This window comes from Salmo salar, chromosome 17 (assembly GCF_965601325.2).
Source record: "Salmo salar chromosome 17, fSalSal1, whole genome shotgun sequence".
NCBI lineage: Eukaryota > Metazoa > Chordata > Actinopteri > Salmoniformes > Salmonidae > Salmo > Salmo salar.
The window spans coordinates 25,731,894-25,746,641 of NC_138307.1; the positions used below are offsets into that span (position 1 = coordinate 25,731,894).

Consider the following 14,748-nt stretch of genomic DNA (forward strand, 5'->3'; position numbering starts at 1 on the left):
ACAGTCTACAGATCCCCCCAACACAGTCTACAGATCCCCCCCAACACAGTCTACAGATCCCCCCCAACACAGTCTACAGATCCCCCCAACACAGTCTACAGATCCCCCCAACACACTGAACACAGTCTACAGATCCCCCCAACACACTGAACACAGTCTACAGATCCCCCCAACACACTGAACACAGTCTACAGATCCCCCCAACACACTGAACACAGTCTACAGATCCCCTGTTCACTGAACGCAGCCTTGCCGTGCATCCTCTTGGAAACCGAGCCCTTATCGTCACCAGATAAACCCTGTAGCCTAAATGGTCAATGACATTCACAACTGTAGCTTAGAACATACTGCAGAAGACTGCTGTGAAGTTTAATTGCATCTCAAAAGGATCATATTGAAAACATAACCACCAAAACAAAATCTCAACAATAAATCACAGCTTTCAAAATGAAGGTCCAAGACACTAACAGACAGATGATTGAGAACCCAGCACAATGTCTGAATGATTCAAGTCTGAAAAGGCTACCAAAAGCCTTAGTAGGTATTATCTGGCACTTAAACCATTACGCCTGACTTTCCAACGTGCTCCTTCCTTCACCAAATACATACTCTTTGGTAAGGACAGAAACCAAGACCTACCTTCCACATAGTAGCCCTCCTTATGTTCATTGCAAGCTGTTGGAGGAGTCCGTAGTACCCAAGGCAGCATTGGTTGAGGAGGACGTAGCTGCTCGGAGCGACTCGCTCCCTGCAGCAGCAGCAGTCTCACACAGCCTCCTATCGTCTTGGGTTCGTGTGTGTGTGAGTCTACCTGCCAGAGCCCCTCAGTAGGCGCCTGACGGAGTCAGTGACTCGCCCCAGCCTCAGACAGCACCAAATCAACAGCTGGCCCCTGTGATGTCAGCTCTAGCTCAGCCACTCACAGCACCCCGCCTCGCTGCACCCAGGCAGGGGCAGCAAGCACATCTCAGAGGAGTGTGCGGCTGAGAAGGCTAAATTGGGCACTTTCTTCATTACCGATTCTGCTGCCCTGCCATGCGCTTACACCAGAGGAGGGAGGCGAGGGACAAAGGAAAGGAGGAGGGAGACAGAGAGGAGAGAGAGAGAGTGAGTAGGGGGACAGAGGAGCGAGACAGACGAGAGAGACAGGAGGGGCGTCTGTCTCCCCATATACAGCAATGAGAGAACAGGACAAACCATGCACCATGGGATGGATGGCCAATGAGAGAACACGACACACCATGGGAGGGGATGGTGGCCAATGAGAGAACACGACACCATGGGAGGGGATGGTGGCCAATGAGAGGACAGGCTGTTCAAAGTGGACCTTGCCCATTACAGTTGGGTATATTTCAACCAGACGGAGACAAGGTACAAGACTGCTCCAACCAACTAGGACCGGGCGATATGGCCCAAATATCATATTACTGCATACAAATTTAAAAAATGGATGGTATTTGCCACTATTTTAGGTTTTTGAATAATAAAAGTTGTACATTTTCTTTATGAGTAGGGAGTGATCCTAGGGTGGCAACACATACATACTAAGTGATTTCAAAATGGATCTTTCTCCATTCTGATTGTTTTATACTGTTCAAATTCAAACAAAAATCATTTTCATCATTTTTGTAAATTCCTGCAATCATTTGAGATCATTCCACACTGCCACGTAGGGCTGCACGATATGGACAAACAATATAGGCCTTATTTTTAACCAAAAGTTGCAATTGGAATTTGACTTGACTTTGACTTTAGAGTAAAACACTTGTGACCTGTTGGAATCATGGAAATAGAATGACTATTCTAATTTTATAGTTAGAATATAATAGTGGGGACTTTTAATACAGTGTTGTTTGACATGACAACAAATGAAAATGCCAGGGAGGAGTTATTGTGACAAGGTAGGAACCAAAGTGTTGTTTCCAAGGGGACCCTATAACCTTTGGCTACATTGAATGTTCTCTTAGCTACTTCATGTAGCGAACATATTCATGCTTTGCGTATTCCTCTGATTTAGAAGATACTGTTGCACAAACATGCTGATTTAGGTCTAAACCATCACTGGTAGTATCAGGCTGTAAAGCTAATTACGTTTGCTCAGACTCAATACATTTATTAACTACAAGTGCACCTCTTCATCCTCAGGAGGCTGAAGAAATGTTGCTTTTCACCTAAAACCCTCAAAACCTTTTACAGATGTACAATTGAGAGCATCCTGTTGGGCTGTATCACCGCCTGGTACAGCAACTGCACCGCCCTCAACCGCAAGGCTCTCCAGAGGGTAGTGAGGTCTGCACAACGCATCACCGAAGGTGTAGGTGTCCTGTAGGTGCCCTCCAGGACACCTACAGCACCCGATGTCACAGGAAGGCCAAAAAGATCATCAAGGGCAACAACAACCCGAGCCACTGCCTGTTCACCCCACTACCATCTAGAAGGCAAAGCCAATACAGGTGCATCAAAGCTGGGACCAAGAGACTTAAAAATGGCTTCTATCTCAAGGCCATCAGACTGTTAAACAGCATCACTAACACAGAGAGGCTGCTGCCTACATACAGACTCAAATCATTGGCCACTTTAATAAATGGATCACAAGTCACTTTATATAATGTTTACATACCCTACATTACTCATCTCATATGTATATACACTGTACTCTATACCATTTACTGCATCTTGCCTATACCGCTCGGCCATCGATCATCCATATATTTATATATACTTATTCCATCCCTTTACATTTGTGTGTATAAAGGTAGTTGTGGAATTGTTAGATATTACTGCACTGTCAGAACTAGAAGCACAAGCATTTCGCTACACTCGCATTAACATCCGCTAACCATGTGTATGTGACCAAATACAATTTGATTTAGATTTGAACTAGTTAGCTAGCTAGCCAGCTAACTAGCGATTAGTGGCAAACAAGATTTAGGCCAAACTTGTCAAGACAAACTAGCGGTTGTCAGATGTAAGAAACACAAGCTAATAGTGTAATTATAGAACACTAGGGGATTTACATTAAGAAGCAAAGTGAAAACAGCATCATTGTCATCAACATTTTTGCATGTGCTACATTGACCATGCAGACTGAACACAAGTGTCTTGTGGTCAAGCAACAACAAATGGGGCTAGGTGGGGCTAGGTCTGTGTGGAAAGCGGCATGGAGAGATGGAGAGCAGAGAGAGACGACTTTACACACGGTGTATCACATTTAACAAACCAAACATTCAAATACCGCTATAGAAGGTAAAGTAAAAACCCAAACCGGTCCATGCATCAATACCAGTATATGGTAAAATACGGTGTACCGCCCAGCTCTACAACTAACCACAGAAAATATGCTCAAGTCAATTGTAATATGTTATTAGAGTGCTACTAATTAATGGAGATGTTCAGAGCGAATATAAAACGCAGTTATAGGGGACATCATGTGTTATTTGTTCCAATCCCTTAAAAACGGAAGTAAATATTAGATGCTGTCAGAGTAGGAGGAGGAAAGCTCTCCCTGTCCCTTAGCAAGAGACGCTGGTGACAACTGATCTGATCACATGTCACTACAGTTACAAGTTCACCAACTACAGTAGCTACGCCACCAACACGGCCACTGAATCTCATAAACCCAACAGCCTAGCAAACTGCCAGTAGTCTCCTGTTATGCACCCAATCAATAAACAACAAGGAATCAACCACGTTGCAATGTTCACTGTGTCAAGATGTGAAACAGGATGGGCCTACCTACGTTACTGACGTCTGACAATACCATGAGGAGGAAGTTGGATAAGAACATAAAGCATTTAGCGTACAATTTCATCATGATCCCCCCCACCACCACACACAGACGCACGCTTGCGCGCGAGCACACACACCTGAGTAATTAACACAGCATCAGGCTATTCAATATTCTGAATTTACACCCCTAATTTGGACATAAATCAAGAGTTGTGTCACTGCACTCCTAACGGCAGAGCCTCCAGCTATGAAAGCCGAATCGTTGCGCATTGTCTCAGAATGAATGGCAGCACTAGACAACCAGGATAGATAGTTCATAACTCAGGCAAGAAGTGTGCCTCCTTGACTTTATAAATAGACATTAAAATAAAATACGGCAGTGAAAGTTATAAAACTGTAGCCTAGAATAAGTCACTCTCAAACCAAGCTATAGCCCTAATGTTTACAGAACAATATAACTACTCAAACAAACCCACAGTGGGGTTCTGCATCTAGCTATTAGCTAACTGGAGCATTTCCTCTTTGATTAACGAACGTCAAAGCCAGACAAAAAAGGGACCACTATTTCAACAAAACTGCGGTGTCTCGGCAACGCTTCATACATTAGCCTATTAGGCCTTGCGTTTTAATTTGCTGTGAGAAGTGACGGATGTGCTTAGTTAGGCTATATTTCCCCACCAAGTTCTCCATTTACGGCAACAGCATAACACTATCCTAATGAGCCTCCCTTGGGTTGAACAGGCAGCAGGGAAACACTCATGTAGTAGACTCTGCATCCTCATTATAGAAGCGGTAGGAAAGACTGAGCTGACAACATGTCACCCATTTACTTTAGTAGAATAAAACACTTCATCACACCAGCCAAGCCAATGGTAGGCACCATAATTACTGTAGGTATTTTTATGTTTTTACCTTTATTTAACTAGGCAAGTCAGCTAAGAATAAATTATTTTTTAACAATGACGGCCTACACCGGCAAAACCCGGACGAAGCAGGGCCAACTGTCCACCGCCCTATGGGACTCCCAATCACGGCCGGTTGTGATACAGCCTGGATTCGACCCAGGGTGTCTGTAGTGACGGCTCTAGCACTGAGATGCAGCGCCTTAGACCGCTGCACCACTCGGGAGCCCAGGTGTGCCTGCATAGAGAGATCCCAGCAAATTGGCAATCAAATTACACGTTATTGGTGGCATGATAGTGATTGAACATTAATACATTCCCTACTTTAGAATGAAAGCCTGAAAACAAGCCCTGTCAGTGACCGTTCTTTCAGCACTCCATCCCTCTGACAAGAGGAATATAGCAAGCGATATGAGGACAGCTGAACATGATACATGAAGAGAAGTGTCATGCAGAATATGTCAAACACAATTAGCCCAAATAGTTAGTGGGGCTTTAGCGTCATGGTCATGACATGCCTTGAAATAAGATGTTGCCCATGCTCCAATTATGAACTGCACCAGAGCTCGAGGACTATGTGAAGGTGTTTTGTTTGTGTATTGTGAACGGGTGAGAGAACTGCGGTGGAAGGACACCTCTTGTGGATGTTCTCAACAGGTACCTCGGACTGGGGAGAAACGTTCTCTCCACCATCTTAGCATGTTATTTATTCTCACATTGACATATACAGGCTGTGAACCATTGCCCTTTGTGGACAGCTAACGCGAAAACAAAGTTACTTCAAAAGGCACGAACTGCAGGATATAACGTTAGTGTTCCTTAGTTCTACCAACTAGAACAGTGTTATTTCAAACATATATATTTAGTTTGTACAGAGGTATCCTCCCTGCATGCCTAAAATACATAGCTAACTAGCTAGTTACTATTGTTAACTAGCCAACAGCGAGTTTGTAAAGCTAGCTAGTTATTGATTATGCAAACGAGCAGGCCTTGTTTGCGGCGCTTCGGGGGACGCTAGGTACGTTAGCTAACCACGATAAATGAGAACTATTTTAGCTAACTAGCTCGTTACCAATGACTTGTTTGTATTCAAATCAAGCAATCTAAACGCAACTCTTACCTGTGCCAAGTTGAACTTTGAATTCCTTTGAGTTTAGCTAGGTAGCCAACAAGCTAGTTAGCTAAGGTAGCCCTTCGGCTCGACAAATTATTCCGACCTTAGCTAGTTAGCTAACTAAGCTAGCTAAATTTGCCACTAAGATTGTAATTTGATAACCTAACTACACAAATTCACCGTTAATCCCCACAAAGAACGTGTGCGAAGAAACAAACACATGTTGTCTTACCAGAAACGTTGACAAAACAGAATGATGTATAAAAACAGCTGTAGCGGCGTGTGCCCACGGAAAAGATCAGTGTGTAGCGACAACAGACTGAGGCTAACATTCGGCACAAGACGAAACAGAAAATCCGGGACATTGGAGAGTACAGCAGGAAGCATTGGGACTGACAGTTTGCCCAGCAAATCCGAATGAGCGTCCAGTGATCGTTCTACTGTAGGGGTCATGTACTACTAAAATTAGATGTAATTGAGCATGCTTTTGAGTCTGATAGAAAAGTCGATATGCATTTGAAATCACTTAGAAAAGTATCGTTGGAAAAAAATAAAAACTGCTTTTTATTCAAGATTCTAGAAAGTTGCAGGCTTCTTATCTTGAACGCAACTCCTATGGAATTCGCTACGCAAACTACGTAGCTACTGTCAAAGTTTCCCGCGAAACTTCTGCACATGTAAATCTGTCTCAAAACATTTCTGCACTGGTGGTCTGTATCCTCTTACTAATGATTTTTTTCAAACTAACAAGTGCAAGCCTTAGCATGTATAATCTCTTGTACATGGTTTGAATTTAGTTGAGCTGTAGCTAAAAACGTGGAGAGTATTTGCTGTGCAAAGTTAGCTAACGTTACCGTGGAAGTTAATGTAACCGTATTTGTCAGAGTACCTTTGTAACCATCCTCCTGTATCCCTATTCTTCCTAGCATCAATAGTCTTCTCGTTCTTTGTCTTACCTGAACAGATATCCTTGCACTGGGTAACCCAACAGTCTCTTAGCACCATACCAATGTGAGCAGAGGAGCGGTCGTCTCGTGGCAGTTCAGCAGCATGTTCCTCATATTGTCGCAGGTAAATACATGCCTTGAGATGACAGTTGAGCTGAGACATGGTGCATCACCAAGCTGTAAAACAACACTGAAGGCATTTTAGTCATTTAGCAGACGCTCTTATCCATCTGACATTAGTGAGTGCATACATTTTCATACTGGCCCCCGTGGGAATCGAACCCCCATGGAGGCAAATTTGAGTAGTGCCTCCATTTTTGCAAAATGCCAAAGCCAGGCCAGATTATTAATTGTCAGCCAGGGTTGTTTTTTCTTCTTACTGTTGTTTTTTCGCTTTCTCTTTTCATTCTCTGCAAAGGCATCTAAAAGTCAAGACGGCCATGAGTGAGGTCCAGGATAGGGATTGTGATCCCCAGAACTCCCATGTTGACAGGAGATGGGACAGTCAGTTGTCAGTCCTCCCAGACAAGCTACAACAGAGACTGATGCCATTCCAAAAGGAGGGGGTCAAATTCGCCCTATCAAAGAATGGAAGGTAGGTGGTTGTTAGTGAACTGGTTATCAATCAAATGAATTGATTTCTAAAGCCCTTTTTACATCAACAGCTTTGTCACAATGTACTTTACAGTAACCCGGCCAAGGCCCCAAACAGTAAGCAGAAGCACAGTTTGTGCTCACTTTATTCACTAAGTCATTTTTACTTTAAAAGCAAAAAAAATACTTAACATTTGTATTAAGCCTGTAGCCTGAATCACCTCAGCCTCACACAATGTGAGCAGCAGAAGAAAAAGCCAGCCAGAGCCAGACTACTCGTCCGTCTGTCCGTCCCAGCCAGCCAGCCAGTCAGTCAGTGGATGTAAGAATCCCAGGGGACAGTCAGGTCAGAGTAGTCAGCCTGAGCAGTAGATCAATACAGGGACAGTAGAAGTGCTGTACTGTGAGGATTAGTCATCCAGTCAATATGTTGGAGGTATCAATGTGACAGTAAACACTATCTTGGCTTTGTAGGGCTCTGTGTACGGTTTCTCCATGGAGACTAGTGATGCAAGCTGTTAGCAATCAGGAGAGCAGGGCCAGGTGCTGTGTTGGAGTTGTTGTAGTAGTGGGACCAGAGGCTGAGGCAGATCAGAGCAACACACACATTGACTGCCAAGTTTGGTTTGTCTTTTAGGACACCCTCCGTGGACAGAGGTTGACATGTTTGTATTGAAGAACTCTAGCTAATAGTTATAAATTATACAGACACTTCTAATAGAGAATCAGGTTGTTTGATTGCCCACCTCGCATCAATATGTAGCCTGGTTTGGAATTAAGTTGATGCCAATTTATTTATTTGTAATGCAATTTAGAAAGGCTGGGAGCCTAATACTAATCTGGGAGCCTGACACTAATCTGGGAGCCTGACACTAATCTGGGAGCCTGACACTAATCTGGGAGCCTGCCACTAATCTGGGAGCCTGCCACTAATCTGGGAGCCTGATACTAATCTTCTCAGGATAATGTAGTGTCAGTTACATTGCATTCCACTCAGGCATAATGTCAGTTACATTGCATTCCACTTGGGCATAATGTCAGTTACATTGCATTCCACTCGGGCATAATGTCAGTTACATTGCATTCCACTCAGGCATAATGTCAGTTACATTGCATTCCACTCAGGCATAATGTCAGTTACATTGCATTCCACTCGGGCATAATGTCAGTTACATTGCATTCCACTCGGGCATAATGTCAGTTACATTGCATTCCACTCAGGCATAATGTCAGTTACATTGCATTCCACTCGGGCATAATGTCAGTTACATTGCATTCCACTCAGGCATAATGTCAGTTACATTGCATTCCACTCAGGCATAATGTCAGTTACATTGCATTCCACTCGGGCATAATGTCAGTTACATTGCATTCCACTCGGGCATAATGTCAGTTACATTGCATTCCACTCGGGCATAATGTCAGTTACATTGCATTCCACTCAGGCATAATGTCAGTTACATTGCATTCCACTCGGGCATAATGTCACTTGGCTTAAAAATTCTATTTGAATGAGGTTGTGCGAAGTACATCACATGCCATCTAACTAAAGCGTTATTGTAAGTGTCTGCCGGGCCACTTGTAAGGGTTGCCACGCCGACGCTGGTGTTACAACAGATCAATAGACAGATAGACTGTGTTGTTGCTTCTCTTGCCTGAGCTTCAAAATTACTGTGAAATTCAATACCACAGCCGATGTTGATGTGTGCATCAAATCCCCGGAGCCCAACACAGGTCCCCAAACACACAACTGGTCCCCGATGATATTCTCAGTTTGGATATCATGTGTGATTTGTCACATCCTTAGCCAATAGATTTAAAGATATGACTTAAAATAAGTTTAAACTACCCCCCTCCTTATTGTATGATATAAACAGTGTTTAATTTGAGATGGGGGTGTCATTGTCAGCCAGGCATTTGCTTTGCTGAGCCAGACTAAGCAGAAACAGCTCTACATCAATTATAAAGGCTTATTATTGAATTAATTACAAAATGCTGATTCATCACGATGCACTGATGAGGAAAATGTGACAAGTATGTAAAATAACTTTATTTGCATGCTGACATAGGCCTAATGAATGACTTAGCTTAATGATCCTAGAGCTTGTAGATCTCATAGGATTAGTGAGGTGTGTTCCCATTTTAAAAAAAGTTTTGAAGTTTTATTGTTTTCACGTGCACAAGTACAGTGAAATGCCTTTTTTTTGCTAACTCTAAACCCGACAATACAGTAATCAATAACTGTGTAATACTAAAAATAACATAAGATTGTTGATATTGAAAGAGGTCCCAGAAAGATAATCCCAGTACTTAAATAGCCTACCTGCCCGTTGATAAGAAAGCATGAATAAAATGAATGTATGGTAATGTATGAGGCTCAGTGTAAGTAGTCTAGTCGATGCTCCATTCATTGAAGACAAGACAAAAGACTTAAATGATTGTGTGGAAGGTCAAAGACCCCGCCTCCATCCTGGGAGGAAGAGCTACCTTTACAGACATCGTGGTGCTGGTGGGTTTCACAGATAACATAAAAAAGTTGTTCAACGTGCTGTTGTCAAGCAACGGTGGCAGTCAGAGCATCCTCCATGAAACTAGCTGTCTGGCTGAACGGCGTCCTATTCCCTGTATAGTGCATTACTTTTGACAACAGCCTGGGCTAAAAAGTAGTGCACTATATAGGGATCAGGGTGCATTTTGGGATGCACCCAGGTTATTGAAAGAAGAATGATTAATGCGTGGAGAAATGGAAAGTACCTGGCTGAAAGGAGCCTCTCTCGCTGTCTTTCTCCCTCTGTTTTCTCTATCTCTCTCTCTCTCTCTCCATTTCTCCCTCCCTCTCTCCATCTCTCTACTCCCATTGTGTGTGTATGCATTATGCTGGTTGAGCAGAGTGGGCTGGCAATTAGAAGAAACACCAGTGGAAGTGCTGTTCAACTGAAGTGGAGGGAGGGGGATCACAACTGCTTTTCTCATGGGCAGACTAGCTCTACCTACCTGGGTTACATTTTGAATACAACATCTCATGATCATTGCAGACTAGCTCTACCTACCTGGGTTACATTTTGAATACAACATCTCATGATCATTGCAGACTGGTGTTGCCTACCTGTGTTACATTTTACATTCTAGTAATTTAACAGACGCTCTTATCCAAAGAGACTTACAATCAGTCCATTCTACTAAAGAAGCCCAAACCACCACGAACAGCCATGATAATCATAATTAGGAGTAGCCTAAAACCTATTTCAATATACAGTGCATTCTGAAAGTATTCAGACCCCTTGACTTTTTCTAAAATTGATTACATAGTTTTTTCCCTCCTCATCAATCTACACACAATACCCCATAATGACAAAGCAAAAACAGGTTTTTAGAAATGTTTGCAAATGAAGCACCTTTGTCAGAGATTACAACATTGAGTCTTCTTGGGTGTGACGCTACAAGCTTGGCACACCTGTATTTGGGGAGTTTCTACCATTCTTTTCTGCAGATCCTCTCAAGCTCTTTCAGGTTGGATGGGGAGCGTCACTGCATAGCTATTTTCAGGTCTCCAGAGATGTTCGATCGGGTTCAAGACCGGCTCTGGCTGGGCCACTCGAGCATTCAGAGACTTGTCCCGAAGCCACTCCTGTGTTGTCTTGGCTGTGTGCTTAGGGTCGTTGTCCTGTTGGAAGGTGAACCTTCACTCTGGAGCAGGTGTTCATCATGGATCTCTCTGTACTTTGCTCTGTTCATCTTTCCCTCGACCCTGACTAGTCTCCCAGTTCCTGCCGCAGAAAAACCTCCCCACTGCATGATGCTGCCACCACCATGCTTCACCGTAGGGATGGTGCCAGGTTTCCACCAGACGTGACACTTGGCATTCATGCCAAAGAGTTCAATCTTGGTTTTATCAGACCAGAGAATCTTGTTTCTCATGGTCTGAGAGTCCTTTAGGTGCCTTTTGGCAAATTCCAAGAAGGCTGTCATGTGCCTTTTACTGAGGAGTGGCTTCCGTCTGGCCACTCTACCATAAAGGCCCGTCTGGCCACTCTACCATAAAGGCCTGATTGGTGGAGTGCTGCAGAGATGGTTGTCCTTCTGGAAGGTTCTCCCATCTCCATACAAGAACTCTGGAGCTCTGTCAGTGTGACCATTGGGTTCTTGGTCACCTCTCTGACCTCCCTTTCGACCTCCCCCTCCCTTTGGTTTTCTATCCCCAGGGAAGGGGTCTGAATACTTTCCAAATGCACTTTCCGAATGCGCTGTAGCTACTATCTGAAAAATAAATGCTAGAAAGAGTGTTGGTGGAATCCGTTATGAACAGGGAAGTGTAGATAAAGCCTGTTTTGTGAAGGCTGGTGGAGGGAACAGGCTAACAGCTTATAACCTTGTGAGCACGGTAATAAAACTGTCATCATTGATCTGTGGAGGTACTACACTTAGAATTGCAAAGGGAGGAAGCTGTTGTGTGATTATTTTTGGAGTGGCAGTGGCTCTGTTGTATCCAGCTGATGGAAAGACCTGAATGGAAATCATATCTCTTATTTGTGCTGATATTGCTTATGTCATAATACATTTAGCAATATCAACTTGATTCTTAGTTTGAAATGGTGACCATAGTCTAGGCTATATTGTTACTGCACACTCACTAGACTAATATCTCTCACTAGACTAATATCTCTCATATATATATATATTACTACAGTGTCTTCAGAAAGTATTCATACCCCTTGACTTATTCCACATTTTGTTGTGTTAGTGTTACGTTCCCCAGCAAGAATGTCGCTCAAACAGAAGAGGGAACTAACAGAGTCACTGACAACAGCCAAAACAGGTGAGGTTTAGGAGGGGTTCTGAAAGACACTCATGGGGGTGTCCACTGGAAGTTGACTAGCAACAACAACTGGGACCTAAAAGACACCCACCATGAGCGCCAACTAAATTTTCCCAAGAAGAGGCAAACAAAAGGACAAACCCACAACTTGAAGACAGGAAACAAACTAAACATCAGATGAAGGAATGTTTGTGTAAAAATCACAATAGGAAGCGCCAACTGAAGGTGTTAACCTTTAGTCGAGAGTTTCAAGTCCTTGGTGTTTTTGGACCATGTTAGTTCGTTGGTGATGTGGACAACAAGGAACTTAACTCTCGACCCGCTCCACTACAGCCCAGTCGATGTTAATGTGGGCCTGTTTGGCCCTCCTTTTCCTGTAGTCCACGATCAGCTCCTTTGTTTTGCTCACATTGAGGGTGTGGTGCCAGGACAACAACGTTAGGTCTCTGACCTCCTCCCTATAGGCAGTCTCATCGTTGTTGATCAGGCCTACCACTGTTGTGTCGTCAGCAAACTTAATGATGGTGTTGGAGTCATGCTTGGCCACGCAGTCGTGGGTGAACAGGGAGTACAGGAGGGGACTAAGGACACACCCCTGCATGCTGCATAACATGATGCTGCCACCACCATGCTTCACGTTGGGACTGTGTTAGACGGGTGATGCACTGTTCCTGGTTTTCTCCAGACATATCGCTTTGCATTCAGGCCGAAAAGTTCAATTTCAGTCTCATCAGACCACAGAATCTTTTGCCTTATGATCTCAGAGTCTCAGGTGCCTTTTTGCGAACTCCAGTCGTGCTGTCAAGTGCCTTTTTTTCAGGAGTGGCTTCCGTCTGGCCACTCTCCCATAAAGCCCACATTGGTGAAATGCTGTAGATACACAGTTGTTCTTCTGGCATGTTCTCTCATCTCAGTCAAGGAACTCTGTACTTTTGTCAGTGGTCATTGAGTTCTTAGTCACCTCTCTGACCAAGGTCCTTCTTGCCCAGTTGTTCAGTTTGGTCAGACGGCCAGCTGTAGACAGAGTCTGGGTAGTTCCAAGGTCCTTCTTGCCCAGTTGTTCAGTTTGGTCAGATGGCCAACTGTAGACAGAGTCTGGGTAGTTCTGTATTTCTCTCAATGATGGAGACCCACTGTGCTCTTGGAAACAATTGTTTTATACCCTTCCCCAGATATATGCCTCATCACAATTATATCTTGGAGCTCTACTGACAGTTCCCTGGACTTCAGGGTATAGTTCCTGCTCTGACATGCACTGTCATCTGTGGGACCTTATATAGACAGGTGGGTTTCTTTCTATGTCCAAACAATTGAATTGGTCGCAGGTGGACTCCAATCAAGTTGTGGTGACGTCTCATCGTTGATCAAAGGAAATTGGATGCACCTGAGCTCAATTGGGAGTGTCATAGCAAAGGGGTGTGAATACTTACAGTATGTAAATTAGATATTTCTGTATTTAATTTTCAGTAAATTAGCAGCTTTCTAAAAACATGTTTTTACTTTGTCATTATGGGTAGAGAGATTCAGGCTGTAACACAACAAAATGTGGAATAAGTCAAGGGGTGTGAATACTTTCTGAAGACACTGTACATACATACTCACTCACACACTACACTGACACTCCCACACAAACCCACACACATTCATATACACTACATACACTAACACACACTTCTACACTCATCATTGTTACTGCTACTCTGTTCTTTATTTTACTCTTATTATTATCTATCCTGATGTCTAGTCACTTTACCCTGCCTTCATGTACATATCTACCTCTAATACCTTATTATTATCTATCCTGATGTCTAGTCACTTTACCCTGCCTTCATGTACATATCTACCTCAAATACCTTATTATTATCTATCCTGATGCCTAGTCACTTTACCCTGCCTTCATGTACATATCTACCTCAAATACCTTATTATTATCTATCCTGATGTCTAGTCACTTTACCCTGCCTTCATGTACATATCTACCTCAAATACCTTATTATTATCTATCCTGATGTCTAGTCACTTTACCCTGCCTTCATGTACATACCTACCTCAAATACCTTATTATTATCTATCCTGATGTCTAGTCACTTTACCCTGCCTTCATGTACATACCTACCTCAAATACCTTATTATTATCTATCCTGATGTCTAGTCACTTTACCCTGCCTTCATGTACATATCTACCTCGTACCTCTGCACATTTATCTGGTATTGGTACTTCCTGTATATAGATGCACATTGCTCTGGTACTGGTATTTCCTGTATATAGCTGCACATTGATCTGGTACTTCCTGTATAACTCCATTCTTGTGTATTTAATTGTATTCCTCTTGTGTTACAATTTTTTATTTATATTATTATTTTTAAACTCTGCGTTTTTGGGAAGGGCTCGTGAACAAGCATTACACAGTAAAGTCTACACCAGTTGTATTCGGCGCATGTGATCAATCCATTTTGATTTGATTGCTAGTGCAATATTGCGTGAACACATGAAGTATTCTATGTCCTCCACTCTCAACCCCCGCCGTTCTCTTCTCTGTTTCAGGTGTATGATCGCAGATGAGGTAAGCCGTGAAGCACACACAACCCAACTCCCCCGTCCTATCAAATCTATTTTCCTCAAATAATAGATGCTATGCTCCCTCT

The 14,748-nt window shown here is 43.2% G+C and overlaps 2 protein-coding genes across 11 annotated transcripts in view; one reads left to right on the forward strand and one right to left on the reverse strand.

Moving 5' to 3' along the window:
- The window catches only part of LOC106574832 (R3H domain-containing protein 1), a 51,206-nt gene extending 45,082 nt beyond the window's left edge, over positions 1–6,124 (reverse strand). For 9 of the 10 annotated variants that reach the window (XM_082963691.1, XM_082963688.1, XM_082963689.1 and 6 more), the window contains exon 1: positions 5,978–6,124. The gene's annotated coding sequence lies outside the window, so the exon portion shown is untranslated. Of the gene's footprint in view, positions 1–639; positions 1,076–5,977 lie in introns of those variants that run through there. The other variant, XM_082963686.1, reaches the window with a different exon arrangement.
- A 98-nt stretch (positions 6,125–6,222) lies between these two features.
- LOC106592442 (DNA annealing helicase and endonuclease ZRANB3) overlaps positions 6,223–14,748 on the forward strand; it is a 70,462-nt gene continuing 61,936 nt past the window's right edge. The window contains exons 1-4 of the mRNA XM_082963695.1: positions 6,223–6,455; positions 6,710–6,816; positions 7,111–7,287; positions 14,648–14,666. Coding sequence (XP_082819821.1) covers positions 7,133–7,287; positions 14,648–14,666 — 174 coding nt within the window. The 5' untranslated portion in view covers positions 6,223–6,455; positions 6,710–6,816; positions 7,111–7,132. The remainder of the gene's footprint in view (positions 6,456–6,709; positions 6,817–7,110; positions 7,288–14,647; positions 14,667–14,748) is intronic.